The 20,482-nt window shown below is 36.8% G+C and overlaps 1 protein-coding gene across 13 annotated transcripts in view; it reads left to right on the forward strand.

Annotated features, from left to right (window-relative positions):
* Window positions 1–20,482, forward strand: part of TNIK (TRAF2 and NCK interacting kinase) — a 298,380-nt gene that overhangs the window by 176,845 nt on the left and 101,053 nt on the right. For all 13 annotated transcript variants that reach the window (XR_015794405.1, XM_088132086.1, XM_025172923.2 and 10 more), the window contains 3 exons: window positions 4,475–4,565; window positions 6,507–6,637; window positions 18,271–18,325. Coding sequence is in view for 12 of the 13 variants with exons in the window: in XM_088132086.1 (XP_087988212.1) it covers window positions 4,475–4,565; window positions 6,507–6,637; window positions 18,271–18,325 (277 nt within the window). In the remaining variant the exon portion in view is untranslated. The remainder of the gene's footprint in view (window positions 1–4,474; window positions 4,566–6,506; window positions 6,638–18,270; window positions 18,326–20,482) is intronic.

Consider the following 20,482-nt stretch of genomic DNA (forward strand, 5'->3'; position numbering starts at 1 on the left):
TTAGTATCCTAAAAAAAATGAATAGCAAAAACCAATATAAGTGTGTCTTATACTGGGGGAAGAAAAACTCTTTAAAACACAGGCACAAGCTTTTCAGAGTTGAAGCTTGCACAGCCCTTCTGGGAAAACGTGCTGTTGAAGGTAAATACAGTAAGGCCAAGATTAAAAAAAAGCAAAAGACAAAAACAATATCAGCTGGAGGTATTTGAAAAAAAAACATTTTAATTTAATTTAATTTCATTTCATTTAAATGAAATGATATGTGTTTATAGGATTACTCCCATGTATTTAATAATTATTCTTTGACATTTAAAAATACAGTTTAGAGAAAAAGAATAGTAGGACTTTAATAACTGAAATCAAGTATTTAAAGGATGACATAGGCCCTTTGGCTGCAGTGGTATACCCTGGTTAAAGGCTGATGGGTTCAAGGTTGTGTTAAGTCTGTGAAAATGATACAGTAAAGCCACTTGTTACAGCATATGCAGAAAGGACTTGTAGTATTTTCAAGCAGGGGTGCATAAGGCAATCCAAGCACTACATGTGGCCCATAGTATCTTCTTTTGTGTGCCCAGAATGCCGTCCCGATTGAGTGGGACTAAAATTTGGGGGAGGGGTTGCAGTTGAAGGATTTTAAGGGGCAAAAAGGATGCCTTCAATCTTGCAGAGGTGTATGATATCATTTTCACCTATTAGATCTTCTGAAACTCCCCTCTGAATTGGGCTCTGATGCACCCCACTTTTGTAGGACAGCCCTGGCATGCCGTGCAAAGTCTGGAAATGGAAATGGTGCATCTTTGTTTAAATGATTACACAGTAATATGTTTGAAATGTGCAAAGTTCCATTTATAAACCATTTAAGTGAATGGGTATTCTTTAATGAAAATTCTGAGAGCTTGGTAACTATTTTAAATTCGGTCCCACTCTAGGGACTCTTAGTTTTCCCCTTCAATAATATATCTGATATGATTTTCAGGAGATTAATCCTTCTTTTTCCTCTCTTTGCTAATATTCTGTTACTTCCAAAGAACAGAATAAAAGCATTTGTAGGTAGAAAGCTAATAAAGCATATACAGTGGGGCAAAAAAGTATTTAGTCAGCCACCAATTGTGCAAGTTCTCCCACTTAAAAAGATGAGAGAGGCCTGTAATTTTCATCATAGGTATACCTCAACTATGAGAGACAAAATGGGGGGGAAAATCCAGAAAATCACATTGTCTGATTTTTAAAGAATTTATTTGCAAATCATGGTGGAAAATAAGTATTTGGTCACCTACAAACAAGCAAGATGTCTGGCTCTCACAGACCTGTAACTACTTCTTTAAGAGGCTCCTCTGTCCTCCACTCATTACCTGTAGTAATGGCACCTGTTTGACCTTGTTATCAGTATAAAAGACACCTGTCCACAACCTCAAACAGTCACACTCCAAACTCCACTATGGTCAAGACCAAAGAGCTGTCGAAGGACACCAGAAACAAAATTGTAGACCTGCACCAGGCTGGGAAGACTGAATCTGCAATAGGCAAACAGCTTGGTGTGAAGAAATCAACTGTGGGAGCAATAATTAGAAAATGGAAGACATACAAGACCACTGATAATCTCCCTTGATCTGGGGCTCCACGAAAGATCTCACCCTGTGGGGTCAAAATGATCACAAGAACGGTGAGCAAAAATCCCAGAACCACACGGGGGGACCTAGTGAATGACCTGCAGAGAGCTGGGACCAAAGTAACAAAGGCTACCATCAGTAACACACTACGCCGCCAGGGACTCAAATCCTGCAGTGCCAGACGTGTCCCCCTGCTTAAGCCAGTACGTGTCCGGGCCTGTCTGAAGTTTGCTAGAGAGCATTTGGATGATCCAGAAGAGGATTGGGAGAATGTCATATGGTCAGATGAAACCAAAGTAGAACGTTTTGGTCTAAACTCAACTCGTTGTGTTTGGAGGAGAGAGAATGCTGAGTTGCATCCAAAGAACACCATACCTACTGTGAAGCATGGGGGTAGAAACATCATGCTTTGGGGCTGTTTTTCTGCAAAGGGACCAGGACGACTGATCCGTGTAAAGGAAAGAATGAATGGGGCCATGTATCGTGAGATTTTGAGTGAACACCTCCTTCCATCAGCAAGGGCATTGAAGATGAAACGTGGCTGGGCCTTTCAGCATGACAATGATCCCAAACACACCACCCGGGCAACGAAGGAGTGGTTTCGTAGGAAGCATTTCAAGGTCCTGGAGTGGCCTAGCCAGTCTCCAGATCTCAACCCCATGGAAAACCTTTGGAGGGAGTTGAAAGTCCGTGTTGCCCAGCAACAGCCCCAAAACATCACTGCTCTAGAGGAGATCTGCATGGAGGAATGGGCCAAAATACCAGCAACAGTGTGTGAAAATCTTGTGAAGACTTACAGAAAACATCTGACCTCTGTCATTGCCAACAAAGGATATATAACAAAGTATTGAGATGAACTTTTGATATTGACCAAATACTTATTTTCCACCATGATTTGCAAATAAATTCTTTAAAAATCAGACAATGTGATTTTCTGGATTTTTTTCTCCATTTTGTCTCTCATAGCTGAGGTATACCTATGATGAAAATTACAGGCCTCTCTCATCTTTTTAAGTGGGAGAACTTGCACAATTGGTGGCTGATTAAATACTTTTTTGCCCCACTGTACAGAGTGTTTCTTTTGAAGCTCTTTTATTAGAATGACAAGTTTGTATAAAAGAGGATTAGTACAGTGACAATGACCTGAATTATATAAATCACTCAAGAACTATTTGCAGACTTGTTTTAGTAATGCAAGCTAATAATCATTTGAATGTGTATACAAATAGTAAAAGAACAAGGTAGCTTAGATGAATCGTAATTACTTGAATTAAATTATTAATTAACACTACTGTCTGAAGTTTCATAACAATCATATCTTTTCTCCCTATGATCCCAGGAGAAAATTCACCCTTCTGCCTCAAAGTCAAATTAGACTCAATCTCTTACAATCTTACCCCTATTTAAATATTTTAGCAAGTTGATGGATGTTGCTTTATTGAGAAAGAAACTCTTCTCAGGTATAATCATATACTAGTTAAATCATATATTAGTGAAAAAATGCACAAACATCCCATATGTTCCAAACCACTGGTATTATTCGTTCCCCATAATGTTTAGGGAAAACGGCAAGTTAAGATGCATTTCAGTTTTTATTTAACTTGCTGCTGTGTTATGATGAGTTAAAGGAAAAGATGACTGCCTGAGTGGTTACCAACCTTTCTGTGAGAAAGATGCTGTTGCCTGAGTTTTACTGCTGAACTGTCTACCCAGTTTCAAACATTTTAACATTTTGCTTAAGCTTAAGCACATACATACACACCGATATGGTTTCCCACACCTTTTACCTGTCCATTCATTCACTTTGCATCTGTGAAAAAATATACAGGAAATGCTTTGGTCCAGCATTCCTTAAAACATTATGATTGTATCATATACAGGTAGTCCTCATTTAGCAACTGCCTCGGATAGCAACCATTCACAAATATGATGGTAATAAATGGTAATAAAAATTTCATTTTCCGACCAATGTGAACATTTACAACAACAAAAGCCTTCAGTGTGAAACTGATTAAGGTCTGGCCCCTTTCAGCAACAGCTGCCAGCTGGAGGGAGGGTTCTAATCAACTATTTAAGGTCACAGAGGTGAACTTGTTAACTTGCCCTTAGTACATTTTAGGGAAGTGCTGCAGAGAAAAGCAGCTCAGGAAGAGATAGCTTGTTTAAGCAAACTCTTTGCCTTGCAAGGGGAAGAAAAAAGGAAAAAAGTGGATCAGGCACAGGACACTGTATGAGAGAACTTTATCTGAATGAGACGGCAGTAACCAGTGATCTTTGCAGTGTGTGTGTGTGTGTGTGTGTGTCTCTCTCTCTCATATGTGTTCACTTAGCAACCATTTTGTTTAATGACCAAGTCATCAGAACCAATTGCAGTCACTAAATGAGGACTACTTATAATGTGTCTGTGTGATATAATATTCTCTACTTTGACCGGTAGCAGGTTTCAAAAGTCTCCCCAAATCTGGTGGCATTTGCTACCTAATAAATCACTGTTCATATGCTTGCTTACCCATTATATGTTAGATGGAATGTATAGAGGATGGTTGAAAAATTATTCCAAGGAAAAGGATATTATTTTGACTTAAAATTTTTATATGCCTCTGTGTGTGTGTGTGCATGTGTGCATTTATATAAATTTCCATCCCATTCTTCTTACTGCATTTAACAATAGTAAAATATTAAACAGAAGCAAATATAATAAAAGACAGTATACACAATTCAATGCAATAATCTTAGAAATTATTACTAGCCAGTCTTGGGTTTTGTTTAATTTTATTTTGCTATCTGGGAGATAAAAATAAATATATTCGCTTTATTTACCATATATTTATATTTTATATTATGTCTGTCACTGAATTTTCTAGGGCTTGAGTCATCTCCATCAACACAAAGTAATCCATCGAGATATTAAGGGACAGAATGTTTTGCTAACTGAAAATGCAGAAGTTAAACTAGGTAAGTTGTGGGGACATTGGATTTTCATTTAAGGAAAATACTAGGAAGCATGTATTGAGGCTTAATTGAAAAATCTTCACTGGTCCTGCCTTCTAAGGAATACCAAAGCTGAGAAGTTCTCTAAATTTCTAGGCAGTAGGTCTGAACATTGACTTTATACCAATCTACTTTACTCAAGAAATTTGAGGGGAAAAAATCAGAGGATTCATAGCTATGATCAATCTTAGAATGTACAATATGTACAACCAAAAGGTTGTGAAGAATACTAGAAAATATGGCTTTCATCTTGAAATTGCTTATGTTGTTAGAATAAAACCCTTAAAATTCTTGAAAGTTTATGCTTAAAAAAAAAATGAGATTCTGGCTAGGGATATCAGCATGCCATAAACCCTTCCAGCTGTCCCTTTTGCTCTCAGTGTCACTTTAAATTTTCATGAGCATTTCAACACTACTTCCCAGCGCATTTAAAATATGTGAATTTTGGATGGGTATTGAATGCATACAGGTAAAATATACTATTTCAGGAGTTATACATTAAATATTAGTTGGTCCTTGAGGAGATATGGCCAGAATGTTTAAAGAAGAGATAAAGTCAAAAGTAACTAGAAGAGATCAGTATTATTTGTGCAGTTCTACTGTAGCTGAGCTACAATGCTTTCTTCAAGGAGCTCAACACAAAAGTCTCTGTTACTGAAACTTTGTTGTATTTTGCCAGAAATGGTCTTACTGAGTCCTAATCCAAAATCAGAGCTGTATCAAAAAAAAAAAAAATCGGGGATTGTGAAGTAGGACATAATGGAGGTTTTATTTGTTTTTTTAATTGCTTTTGTGATTGAAACATTGCAAAATGATCCTTGAGATTTAGTTTTGATACAGATTCATATCCAGCATGGAAGGAAATACTAAAAAGTACCTTCTAAAAATAAGAATAAAGTCTTAGATAACTCCATTTCAAACCTAAGTTTCTAGCATAGAGGTTGGTAGTCTTTTGTGGCCTGAGGACTTATTTCATGATCTCCTACAATGTTCAAGATGCTTCTTTTTGTAGATATTGTAGAAGGAGAAATGTATTAATCTCCAGTGGGGAAAAAAAATCAGGAATCTGGTAGACCTTTTCCAACTAACAAATTTGATTAAAAGGCATAAGTGTTTATGAGCTGCAGTTCACTTCATTAGATGCACAGAGTGACTAGACTGATGTAGGATTTAAACTGGGGTAAGGTGGGGAAAGGTAGGAAGAAAAGAGGTGAAGGCAGATTGGTTATGCGGATGAAGGTTGCATATGAGACAGATTACAAGTACCTTATGAATTAACAATTGTAATGTGTTAAAAAAATCTTTTGTGTTTGTTGAGAACATCTAAAATTGCCTGAAATATTTTGATATGTGAGTTCAACAATTTCTTGTTCAATGGTGCTGTTAAAGTCCTACTTGAAGTACTCTGATATTACCTTGTCCTTGTTTTGAGTTAGTTGGAAAAGATGATATAAAATTCCTGGATTTTTTTACAATAATTAAGGTGTCCTCTGTGACAACATCTCACAAGATCTCCTATGAGAACTCTAAAGCTTCATATGTTTTCATCAGATTTCCAACATCTTTTTTTTAAAAAAAAAAACTTATTGGGATGTGTAATTCTTGAGTTCCGTAAGGACTACATGGCTGGTACTTGCTCTAGCAAAATGGTCTATTTGATTTGACCCTCAGATCCATAAGATACAGGAAAAAGTTTACATGGTGGGATGAGGGGCTGAAATTTCTCAGTATTCTCCGTGTTCTGAAATTAATGAAACATTCTAAACTTGAATGAAATTTTGCCTTCTTCATGGGGGTTATCTTGTATGAAATTTAGTTTATTTTATGTCATTTTAATGAGTCCCACATTTTTTTAACCCTTTACCTCATTCAAATTCTCCTATCGTTGCTTTTTTCAATTCCTAGTGGATTTTGGAGTCAGCGCTCAACTAGACAGAACAGTTGGTCGAAGAAATACGTTTATTGGAACACCATACTGGATGGCTCCTGAGGTCATCGCCTGTGATGAAAATCCTGATGCTACTTATGATTTCAAGGTATCTATAGTTATTGGCATAGATCACATTTAGTAGCCAGTACTGTTTTAAAGCCAGTTTTAGCCATAGGAAGATAGAGTACAGCTTCTAGCAGGTCTAGGATCAGACCTGGTTTATGTACTGGAGCAATCCCAAAGACAAAACAGATTATAGGCAAGCTATGACGTATGTCCATTTACGACAGCTAGACTATTAAGAAAGTTGATGGACTAAGAGTGGAACTTATAAGGTGACAAGAAAAATAACTGGAGACATATGGGGAAGGAATCTCATTGCTGACTCAAGTAAAGTCCTAGGTTTAACCAAAGAATTTATACTCAGTCTAAGCAGAACTTAGGTGATGGTACATGAAGGATATGCTGTTTATATTTCCATTGCATTCATAGGTTTGAAAAGCTCATTGTTGCACAGACTGAAAAATCCAGGTTTGGGTCTCAGCCAGTCCTGAAAAGATGTTTCAAGAGGGAACACAATTTGTATGGCTTAATTAATAATGCTCAGTGTATAACTAGAGAGAAAATTACATTTGGCCATCTTTAGTGTGCTTAACCTGTTTGCTCTTTCCTTTCATAATTTTTGTTAAAGAAATGTTTAACAAAGTAAAAACCATAAGAAAAAAATAAAGATAATAAAGAATAGTAAATAGTGAAAAAAGAAATAGAAAAGTAAAAGAAAGAAAAGAAAGATTATAAAGAAGCTGCTTCCAATCTTCTTGACACCAGTTATAGATCCATTTTTACTTTGCCCTCTTTCTCTAATGTTACATCATAATTTCCTTCTTTCCATAAGCTACCCTTTCTAATCTTCAAACCCATAAATCTGTTAGCTTTTCTTTTTGATGAAAAAGAGCTGCAGGGCTACAATCAAGATTGGACCCTGAATCAGACCCATGAGCTGTATATGTACATGTGTGTGCATGCTCATGTGTATTTGCTGAATGTTATTCTTTGTTAGGTACTTGAAAGAAATGTTTCAGACAAGGGGTCAAGGGGATAAATAATGAAAACTGTGTGAAGATGTCTTGATGCAAGTGCTATACTTGTAAGAACAAATATGTAAGGGCAAGATGTGTGTCATGATGTCATTGCATATGTGTTATCCTCTGTGGTGGAAGCTGCTGTTTGCAGTGAACCACACTTTGGAGAAGGGGGAAAATCCACAAAGAAGCAACTTAACAGATGAAGAGGTTAGTTGTTCTTCAAAAGAAGAGCATACAGGTTGAGTGTATCTGTTGAAGCAGTTGCTTGTCCCTCAATTGTTCTAAAAATTTAGACCTTTCCATGATTTTCTTGCCCTAAACTTGCAGGAAAATTTTCCCGTGAGTATCTTTGAACTGGAGATCATGACACAATTACATTGAAGCACAGTACAGTTACAGAGGTTACTTTATGCTCTTTCTCTGATATTAAAACCCTTTCTAGACATATTTATCTTGAGTTAATGCCAAGTTCCAGTTAAGATAAAACTGGAGCCACACTGGTTCTGTGGACAGTGCCTCAGATCAAGAAGGAGGAAACCCAAATTTAAATCTCCTTATCAGCTATCAATCTCACTTGCTATTCTCAGCCTAACTTTACTGGAACATTACTGGGTAGGAGAAACAGAGGACTATCATGTATGCTAAAAATATATGTTGTAATTTCACTGGTAGCTGTAACATCTTTACAAAACTATATGAGGATATGTGGTACATTGGAAGCTGTGTGTTCATCAGTAAAGTTTATTTTCTTGAGGAAGGTGAAAACCAACCAACCTTCTTAACCCAGTTGGTTAAGAAAGTTGAAATCCCCTTTGTATTCCCTTGCTCACTTAAAAGCAGACAGCAGATCCATTTTCTGAGTGAGAGAAACTTGTCAAAAGACCTGCAGAGCTTCTTTTTTGCCATCATGATATAGCTTCCTTGCTGATTTTCTGTTCTGAACCCAGTTGAAGGAGAAAAATATTCCATAAGGCAGTCACTGGAAAGATATTGATTTGGGATTTGTCATTGCAGTTAAAATTTTAGCTTTCAGGCCAAATGGTCCTGTCAGTGCTGTGGGACTACGTACATTTCTCCTTTTTTATAAAATGTTATTTGCAAAATAAATATATGGCCCCTGAAGTCCTTGGCTCTGACTTTAAGCTTACAGTCTGAAAGTGACCAGCCCAACTTTCTGGTGTTCTCCATATGTCTATCCCTACTATCCCCATTATCCCCACTCATTGTAGTTAATGACCATGTTGAATCAAGTTGATAAGAGAGGTAGTTCAGCATAGTATGCAGGAAGTTGGACAGGGTGTTGGAGCAGATGATCTTTCCTGTGATTCTATGAAAAAAAATAAGTGGAAGAAAATAATAAAACTAGATCAAGTAATTGGATATTTAACTTGAATGTTCTTAGAATTTGTGGTGCTCTAGATACTTTTGAATCACAGCTCTTATCCAACCTTGATGTTCTTACTGGTGGGGCCTGATGGATGTCAGTCCAGCAGCATCTGGTTCCATGGACCAATGAAAGGGACTCAGTGAATATCAGGAGGCTAATGGTGTTCAGGGGGCAGAGGGAAAGAAAGGATTTAGTGAGGTATAATTTTTTTAGTTTACAATGAAAGAGATGAGTAGAGCAAAAGAGCAAGCCCTGTGTAATGGTATGTGGGAATGACCTTGGGAGACAGGAGGGAAAGTTGCAGACTGGACAACGGCATGTAAAAGGTATTTCAGGCCACAGAAGGAGGGAGAGCATGGGAAACGTTTCAAAAGGGACCCTCCCTAGTTTTCCAGAGAGTAAAAGGAAAAGAAGGGAGAAATACTTTCAGTCTTGCAAGATTCTGTTAATGTAACCTTACCATAAAGATAGAGCTAGTATTCCTGGTTGTGCTTCTTATCTGGACTACCTTGCAGGGCTAACATCCTGTGAGGAATTACCTTGGAAATCCACCTTGCACTTTTGCCTGATTTAACCAGTGTTGGAAATGGTATGTCTAAAAACATTGGATAGTACCAAAGTCCTAATAATTTAGGCCTGGAAATTAGTAGAACTGATTGTAGATACTAGCTTTTTTGTTAGTAAGCTGGTTGACTAATGGACTTCAATATCTGTTCCAGCTTCTTGATATGGCTGCTTCCAAGTGAGCGCTCACCAAGCCATAAAAAAGATTATCTTCCTAAATTGAGCAATAACTTCAGGAGACAAAGGTTTCTTGAGTGCAGATAGCAGAAAATTCAGACTCAACCCAGCCAACCACAGCTTTGAGCTATTTTAGAATCTAGGCTGTAGCAGTGGTGGTATTCAACCTTTACCATCTGCAGCTTATAAAAGCATTTCTAAACCAACTAATTCAATTAGCAAGCAGCAGGAACACATCTGTACCACCAAAGGAGGATTTGTTGATAGGTACTGACTTGAAAAAGGCAGTGATCTAACCCTTGCCTAAGAAAGAAAAACTCCTCATTGGATCCAGCAGAATTGAACAATTATAGGTCTGATTCAAAGCTGCATTTTGTGGTGAGTTGGTGAGGCAGTGGTCACTGCCCAGCATGAATCTGGGAGGAACCAGATTTTTTTGCAAGCCTTATCAAGAAGCATAGCAAGATTTGGGTTGGAAACAGCATCAGTTGCCATAATGGATTATCTGTATCTTGAGCTGGAAGAGGGAGTGTGATGCTATAATTTTTCCTCCCCTTTCAAAGTCATTTGACATATTAGAGTATCACAGTCCTTTTGTGTTAGTGAAGTCACCTGACAGTGCCACGGTGGCTTTGCCCTCTCCTATAGGGATTAGTTTTGAATGTCAGTGGCTCTGTTGCATTGTTTTGTGCTATTGGATACCTAACAAAGTCTACCATGTTCTCCTCTCCACTTTAATATCAAAGTACAACTATTTTATCAAAAGTTTGGAATCTGACAGCATCTGAAGTAACCAGTCTTTGCTCCTCTTTTTCACCTCATCCCTGTATAGCCCCAGACTAGGAATGCTTTCTGGCCATATTCTCCGGTAGCTGGGGCAAATTGTCATTTATCGTCTTATTCTAATGGGGAAAATTGGGTCCAAATCCTCCATGTTTCTCTCATTTAGACTATTTTAATGATTTAATATTGGGATCCCCTTGAAGATTATGGGAAGCTACGGTTAGTGCAGAAAGTGTATTTCATGGCAGAAACAGGCCATAGAGGGCATGTAATTTTGATCTTTGATTGTACTAGATTCCTGTTTGCTGATGGTCTTAATATAATAAAGCCCTAAGTGGCCTTTGTTCCAAGTTTAGCTATGATTGAAGATGGGAATAAAAAGAAGAAGCAAAGAGGAGAAAGAAAACAAGATAAAATAGGAAAAAGCAAGCTTAACTTTTAGGTTTTTGACAGATGCCTCTGCAAATGTACAGAAGTGGATGCAGACTTTTATTTATTTAATTGTGTTAGAATTTGTTTGCAAATCTGTTAAATAAAGCAAACTATATGTATATTTAAAGCATGCTTATTGGATCTTGTTGCATTTGGCTCAAAATAATAAATGCAGAAGTCTGGATGATTTGGTACAAAGAGGAAATTCCAGAGTCTACAGCCATTGGAATTCTTTTTTAAAAAAACCTTCAGATATCCTAGCTTTTTTAGTAAAACACAGCTTACTTAATACTCTCTACAGAATTATGCAGTTAATACCTCATAAATAATCCACTCCACATCACAAAGGCGATAGATAAATCCTGTATTGTGGTAATTTTATGTCTCTTTACTCCATTCTTAGCTGCCATTTTACTCTGAATAAAAAGAAAGCGGCAGATGATTATGTCTTGTCAGAAAAAATGAAAACTTGACAGGCCTGCCACTCCCTGCCTCCCAAATGTTAATATATAATGCTAACAGTCATAGAACAAAAGGACGAATCTGTGTTTTCTGTCTTTTTTCTAATTTGGGACATAGTTATTGATTAAAATTGGGAAGTTTTACAGCATATCTTTATTATAAATGTCCATTAGTTCTATAAGAGTTGGTTGGCCACATCTTCTCCATCTTCCTGCTTTACAAAAGGAGTCTGGGGACTAATTTGGAAACAGTGCCCAGAAGTGTCTTTTACAAATCTGTAATGCCACAGAATGACAATTCCTGGGGTCTTTAGAGAAAGGGGATAACCAATTGCTGAGGTCATCAAGAAGAATGTTCATTTGTTAAGTCATTTTTAGGCATCAGGTATAGCTGAGACACATGCATGTGCATACACACACATTAATTCTACATGCATATTTCTGTCATACATATATAAACAGACCTTTATGGCAGGCAAGCTGTCAGACAGCTTGTCCAACAGATATTTTACAGTATTACCACAATGAAAATGTCCTTCTAGCAGAGTTTGCAAAGGGCATTTGTTGGGACTGAAGTAAAGAAACCAGCAGGCAGGACCTGGTGGGAAGAAGCTAAATCAATAAAAAAGAGAAAGATGGAAAGAGGGGAAGCAACATTGGACAAGAGTGGAAAGGAAATTCTATTTTTATAGACTTGTGTCAGGTAATCAAAAGTAAGAATACAGAATGATAAAACCTGTAATGTCAAAAATCAGGCTGGGACAGACCAAAGCAGTCAATTGAAGGCCATAGTTAGTAGAAATCTTTTCTCTTTGAAGAGAAGAAATTGCAAGTGTTTGAACTGCATTCCAAGACAGAGTCTGTTAAGAGGAGTTTGAAATGCCAGCAGAGGCTTGTTAAGAAGCGAGTTGAGTTAGAATAGAAAGGAAGATTTTAAAAAAGATGTTAGAAATAGAAACATTTTGGTATTTAGCACTGACTTATTAATATGTCATAGTGATGATCAGTTAATATAATAACAACTTGGTTCTGACTGACAGTCTCAGCCTAATAAGACATTTTTGTAATATATCACTGGGTGACTGGAAAGCTGTGATTTCTGAAACCACATTTTTTTTTCCTTATCTGAAGTCTGAACAACTTTTTGACAGTTGGTACGTAATGGAAAACAACAGTTGAAGAAACCCCTCAAAGTATTTATTTATAGGTGGTGAGGGAAGGGAGAAAAGGAAGTTCTTCTCATATGTACACACATACCCAATCACACTAGTCTCCTTCACAGTAAACTATGTTATTTAGAGTGCAGAAAAGGAATAAACAGTAAGAAGGAATGAAATTAAAGGCCTTGGATAGGAAAAAGAAAAGGAAACATAGCCTAAATTGGCCTATACCAACGCTGTTCACTATACCTCACCATACTTTACTGCCCTTGCAAACTATCTTTGCTTCTGTCACACCCATGTACTATTTCAAAATGAAGAAGCCGTATGTGAAAAACTAAGTACACCTTATGATTCAATAGCTTGTAGAACCACCTTTAGCAGCAATAATATGAAGTAATCATTTTCTGTATGATTTTATCAGTCTCTCACATTGTTGTAAAGAAGAGTGGGCCAAAATTCCTCCACAACATTGCTTCAGTTCATTGAGGTTTGCAGGCATTTGTTTATGCACAGTTGTCTTGAGGTCCCACCACAGCATTTCAATCGGGTTGAGGTCTGGACTTTGACTGGGCCATTGCAACACCTTGATTCTTTTCTTTTTCAGCCATTCTGTTGTAGATTTGCTGGTGTGCTTGGGATCATCGTCCTGTTGCATGACCCAATGTCGGCCAAGCTCTAGCTGTTGGACATATCTCCTCACATTTGACTCTAGAATACTTTGGTATACAGAGAGTTCATGGTCAACTCAGTGACTGCAAGGTGCCCAGGTCCAAACATGGCACTGTGCATTATAGCCAAACATCTCCACTTTGGTCTCATCTGTCCAAAGGACAGTGATCCAGAAGTCTTGTGATTTGTTCAGAAGCAACTTTGCAAACCTAAGCCGTGGTGCCATGTTCTTTTTAGAGAGAAGAGGCTTTCTCCTGGCAACCCTTCCAAACAAACCATACTTGTTCAGTCTTTTTCTAATTGTACTGTCATGAACTTTAACATTTCACATGCTGAGGCCTGTAGAGTCTGAGATGTAACTCTTGGAATTTTTGCAATTTCTTGGGGTGAATTTGCTGGGACATCCACTCCTGGGAAGATTGGCAACTGTCTTGAATGTTTTCCACTTGTGAATAATCTTCCTCATTGTAGAATGATGGACTTCAAATTGTTTGGAAATGTACTTATAACCCTTCCCAGATTGATGGGCAGCAACAATTGCTTCTGTAAGATCATTGCTGATGTCTTTATTCTTTGGCATTCTGTTAACACACACCTCATTACTCAACACCAGCATACTCCTAAAACTTCAGCTTTTATAGAGGTAGTCACACTTGCTGATGATCAGTTGATCAAGGGCATTTGATTAGCAGCACCTGGCTGCTACTTAGCCTCTTCATACCTATGGAAGCAGTAAGGGTGTACTTAGCTTTTCACACATGGCTTCTCCATTTTGGCTTTCTTTTTGTAAAATAAATGATGACATGGTGTAATATGTCATGTGTTGTTGTTCATCTGAGGTTGTATTTACCTACTTTTGAGAACTGCTAAGGACCTGATGATTTTTATTATGTCCTGATACGTAAAACCATAGAACTCAAAGAAGGTGTACTTTCTTTTTCGCATGACTGTACGTTGCCTCTGGTTCTTTAAACTTTAAAAAGCAGAGGTTTGATTAAAATGATGAAATCTTCTAAGAGAGAGGTAAGAAGATTTCATCACTTTAATCCAACCTCTGCTTTTCAGTCTATCCTTCCATCTTGACCCATTTGATCCCCCTCCATATAGATGTTTTGGAATTCAGTGCTCATTCTTTCAATGACATTTAAGTACTCATTTCCCTGAAAACTTTTACATTTCTTCTGATGTACTGAGCTCACACTTCCTTATAATAACATGGGCAGCCACAGGGCCTCATATTCATTTTTGCTTCTTTCAACAAAATTCATTTCTCATAACAGACAATATACTTTTCCCTACCTTTCTACCACTATTTTTATCTCATTTTCATATCTTAAAATGTCTGCATCCATTTCCTATTACATCCTACTATTCTACAAAGTTACTCACTTCTTGTTTTACACCATTTAGTTATAACTTGTTCACTCCTTTTTCCCAGTCAAAGCTACCATGGTCTTTCCTACCTAAATGTTCACATGTATGCTTCATGTTGAATCATACAATCTGACATTTGTTGGAAAGCATTTGTGTTTTCAGATAACAACACAATATTATTCGCATATAAAAGTACGTATATATTCATACCCTGCTAATGCATCTCTAACATCACTATAACTATACTTACACATTTCTCTGTAAATACACTAAGCCAACAAGGGAACATCATAGATTTTAGTCTTACTCTGTACTCTTCCATCATTTACCATTTTTACTACATTCAGCAGCCAACCTTCAACTCCATATTTGTGCAAAACATTTTATAATTAAAGCATATTCATGTTGTCTTACACTTTCTGTAAACTTCCTTTTTCTCATACATTTCTCAGTATCTTTGGAAGAGAAAAAAATCTAGTCTGTATACCTCCTACCTAGCTTAAAGTTATACTGCACTTCTCCAATTTTGGATATTATTATGTGTTGTACCTGTTTGGTCAGAATTCTGCCAGATACTTTCCTAGGTACACTTAACAAATTAAATTCCTTGTACTTTTTGGTTTCACTCCTTTTATCTTTCTTTTTGTGTTCTTGCAAAATTATATATATATATATATATATATATATATATATATATATATATAATTTTATTAAAGATTTAAGAGCAATGGTAAAAACTAATACAAACTAATATAGAGTAAGGAAGAAAAAAGAGAGAGAGCTAAAAGTGTAAGAAAGAAAGAAAAAGTTAAAAAAATAGAAAAGAAAGAAAAAAGATACAAAAAAGTGGCTTCTGATCTTTACTGCAGTTATAATCCAATTATAAATTTACCTCTTTCTCTAAAGTTACATCATGACTCTCTTTTTTCTATAATCTATCCTATCTGATAATCAAAACCATAAATCATAAGTTCATTTTTTCTGTTTTACGCAAAAAGTCCATAAGAGGTTTCCATTCAGCAATATAGATATTGTCCCATGTTAAACAACTTCTAAATCATATTCATATTCTAATTTTCTCTAGTTATACCATTAGCATCTGAAGCCTTACTATTTTTCAACATTCTCCCAGCATTTATGACATTTTTATCCATTTTTTCTTGGAACCTATTGTTTATAGCATTCATTTCAGTCCCAGTGTTTGACATGTTCCTATGTATCATATAGATTTCTAAGTATTCTTCCTAGTGTTACCTAACCTCAGTTTCATCCCAAATTTTTCATTACCGTATATACTCATGGATAAGCCATGAATTTTAGGTGCCAAAATGCACCCCAAAAACTGGATTTGGCTTATGCGTGGGTAGGCTTGTCTGTGAATATATATACCATAATAAGCCATGTTTATATTAAGAATACCCTCTGAATCTTAAGTGTGCATTAGTATATACTATAGACCTTAGTTGGTGGAATGTAAGCAACAGTATGTTGGTTTGCAAGGTAATACTTTTCTAAAGTACCTGTATTTCCCATTTATACTCAGGGATAAGTATATAAAATATAATGAAAATGCGGGTTGGCTTATCCATAGGTAGTGCATTTTTCATGGTATTTTGGCTAAAAATTCGAGAATCTGCTTATCCATGAGTATATATGGTACTTCTATTTTTAATTCCATTCACACTGCTTTGCGGTCCTTGTTTGGCCCTTTTCACTACTTGCAAAACATTTGTGCTGAATTATTCATAATTAAACCTACATCTTCACTTCCCAATATGTATTTATTAACTCTACCATACAAGATCAGATCCCTTTAATTTGTAATTATTTCATCCTTCCCTTTCTCTTAATTTCACAGACCTGTAATATATTTATTTCTCTTGTTTCTGTTTCATGTGTTAATTCATGTTCTTTACCATTAACTCCTCTTACAATCCAATTCTCAGTTCTGCATATACCATAGTCATCACCAGATGGGCTTATAGATATTGCCTTCCACCTCCCATGGTAACTTTGGTCAATCAAGATTTTTACTTTTGCTTGTAGGCTAGGTTGCCAACCTTCGTGATACCTTTCCAATATTCAGCATTCTGTACTAATGGTAAGGGTACAAAATTGGTCAGTTTGGGTACATTTTGTCCAGTATGCAACAAGCACAACCAAAGCCCAATTTTACCTGAACCTGTGCAAACTACTGTATGCAAGCTAAGATCTCTAAACTAGAGATTACCTTGCAAGCCAACATACTGTTGCTTACATCCCACCAACTAACGTCTATAGTGTATACTCACACACACTCAAGATTCAGAGGATATTCTTAATACAAACATGATTGATTAGGTAGAAACTATAATGCCTATACTGGGATATCTGTTTTCTAATTACCTTTTCAAATAATTATTTATAAATTCCTTGAAATCAATTTTCACTGCCTCTGTCACGTGTCAGATTTAACATTTCCCACTAGTATATCTGCAGGAGTTTGTCTGTTCTGCTTTGAGGAGCTTGATGAAATACTTATTATTTATGTCAGTAGTTTCTCAGAAACCTACTTTTCAGAACAAAGGCTTTTGCAGTGATTAGTAAATCAAACATTTCTCTCCATATCTTATTATTCTTGCAACTTCCCTTTGAGATTTTGTTTTTTTTCTTCTACCAAAGGTTACATGACAATGACTAAGGCCTCTACAAATGTAGACTTCAATTCCCAATAATAATCACTTCCAGAATTCTGGGAGCTGACATCCACATATAAAGCTTTTACATAATGCTATGAATTTGATATACCTGGAAAAACATAAAAGGCAAATGTATGCAGTGAGAATGGATTAACTAAGAAGTGTATATCATAAGACAAGAAGAGATAGGGACAAGAGTGAATAGTAGGCAAATACTTGCGGATTGAATACAAGAGTAAGTGACCATTTGAAAATAAACATCTTGAAATAATGAGTAAGGATCAAATCACAAAACAAATACATGAAGGAAGAGTGAATAGGTTGAGAGGATGGGGAAAATCAAGAAGGTTATAGTTTGATGGAAGAAGTAAGGATGGTTTGTAAGGACAGAAAGATATGAAGAGATGTAGTCCTGTAAATAAGTGTTCGTGTAAACTTGATTTAGTTAAATTGTCTTCCCTTTTAATTTCTGCCTCAATTTATTTTACTTACTACTTCTTACTCTTTTGCTACACTTTGCATAATAGAGTGATGGGTATGTATGTATATATGAAGCCACAAGTCTGGAAGATGCCCAAATTAGTGAAGGTAGGATTAAGGATTTGAAGAGTATTTGGGAGATAAGAAAAGAGGGGTAGTTTGCTCTTGCAAAAATATTAACTTTTCAAATATTTAGTTCTTATTGATATAGAATATACTCAGTGTACTAAAATAGCACAGTATTTTGGTTTGGGTTTCTCTTAATGTATAGGGTGGTCTTCTCTAACAGTGGGAAGAACTTAAAAATGGGTTTATGAAAGGCCTAAGTCTGCTGAACTTGGGGGATCAGAAGGTCAGGAACTCATTCAGACAGAATGGAAGAAACTTACAGAAATAAGGGGCCAAGAAGCCCTTCCAGTATGGTGGAAACTCTCATATATGTTGTACATCCCTCAAAGTTTTGTTATTTTTGGTTGTTTCTTTCAGAGTGATTTGTGGTCTTTAGGGATAACAGCCATCGAAATGGCAGAAGGAGCTCCTCGTGAGTATATCCCAGTTTCATGCTTTATCATTGTTTGGATTGCTGCTTCTTAAGATTCATTATGCAGTAGTAGAAGCTCCAATTCTGTGTGATGAGCTATATGCAAATATTCCCTAAGTAAAGAGTTGTTGAATAAAGTGATGAATTCAGAAACAAATGTCTGTCTATTGTAATAGGCTCAAAGCACACATACAGACATGACTCATGTTGAGTGTTTGCTTAGATTGATTGACAGTCTTATATAAGTAGACCACACAATGAGATACTTTGAAACAAGCACTAGGAGTTGAGCTAAATTTCTTCCCTTTCTCCTGTATGTCATATTAAACTCACTTTTAATTACTAGTTCTATGTCTTTTAATTTGTGTAAACATAGATACAGTCATATAACGGATACAGCAAAGCAGTTAAAAGAGTTACAGATAAATAAATAGTAAGTTAGAATTTTACCTCTGACATAAAATTGTTGGATGGCTGGAGACATGACATTTAAATCAATTTTAACTATTGCTTCCTATTATCAAAGCCATCTCAAAACTCTGCATAACAAGAATTTAAAAATAAAGCATTAAAAGTAGAAAACATAATGTAAATGCTGCATCAGTTAAAACATTTCAGTATCAAAAATTAAAACTCAACTCCTGTTTAGCCCTAAAAACAGAAGACTGTGGGGGATGAAATAGAGGACAATCCTCTTCAAGTATCTAATGGAATGTCATGTTGAAGAAGGTCATAGTTTTCTGTTGTCTTGGAGGGTAGCACACAGACTAATGGACTTAAGTTACAGGAAGGCAGATTCCAGCTGAATGTTAATAAAAAGCTTCTAACAGTAAGAACAGTTTGAAAGTGGTTACCTAGGGAATTAGTGGAATCATAAACTTGGCACCCATCTGTTAGGGATGCTTAAATTCCTGTACTGAGCAGGGAATTAGATTCAGTGACCCAAATAGCCCTTTTCAACTTCATGATTCTAAGCATGGCTACCCTTTAGCTATATAGAAGAACTTGCAGTAGCCGACAGTGATGGCAACTGACTATGGGAGGAATTATCTACCTTAGGTAGTAATAAGACACAAATCAGTGACTGGGTTTCCATATCACACTAAGCTACAGTTAAAGCATTATTTGTTGAATAAGCCATAGTAGACAGGGATTACACAACACACTGAGCCTCCATGGGTCATAAACCTCAATGCAAGATTTATACTATATGCTAAGCAATAAACAGGCAAACCATTTTATTTATTTATAAGATTTATATGGCTTGCATGACCGTGACTCTAGGTGGTATACATTAATAAAGCCAAAGGAAAACTGAAATTACAATTAAAACCAACAGTGTCAACCAAAGCAAAGCCAAAACTCGACAGTTGTACCGCATATAGTGGGGACCCATCAACACACACTTCTCAAAGATGGGCTCCTCTATCCTGCCTAAAACCCACAGGAAAAACCAAGTTTTTACAGTCTTCCTAAAAGCTAACAGATTCAGGGCCAACCGAAATTTGGAGGAGGGGAGAGATGGATGCACTCCTCCCAACCTGAGACTGCCATAGGTCATTGAAAAGTGCAACCAGTACTGTTTTGGCCTGAACCCAGATTGAAAGGGGTCCAGTTAATCCATTTCTTCCAGGCCCTTTGGAGCTACACGTTGACCACTTTGTCAATAACCTTCTCTAAAAAGGGAAAGTTAGAGACAGGATGAAAATTGTGCAGCTCTGTTAGATCCTGCAAATGACTTCTTGAAGAGGAGGAGGACCACCACCTCCTTAGGAGCTGGAACCACCCACTCTCTCAAAGATGTATTTACCACAATGTGAATCCAACCATAGAACCCCTCCCTGGAGGTCTTAAACAATTAGGAAGAACATGGATCTAAAGTACAGGTGGTCACACTGACAGTCCAAAGGCTCACACTCATCCAAGGTAATCAATTAAGACACTGCCTCAATCAACTCCATTGGAATTGCATAGGCAGAGTCCAACTCAAAGCAAATCTGAATGACTTTATCCACCAGGTACCGAGAGTAGAGAGACCCTTCCAGTGCTTCTCTGCCTTCCCCTTATCCAGGAGGGACCAGGTCATCCTGAACCAGGCATTAGCTGGCATTCAGCAGACACAATAAGAGGGGTGGAATAATTACATTGCCACTCTTA

The sequence above is a fragment of the Python bivittatus genome, unplaced genomic scaffold (genome assembly GCF_059951505.1).
Source record: "Python bivittatus isolate LINGU-HERP-01145 unplaced genomic scaffold, Pbiv_v1 ctg000980_np1212, whole genome shotgun sequence".
NCBI classification, from domain to species: domain Eukaryota; kingdom Metazoa; phylum Chordata; class Lepidosauria; order Squamata; family Pythonidae; genus Python; species Python bivittatus.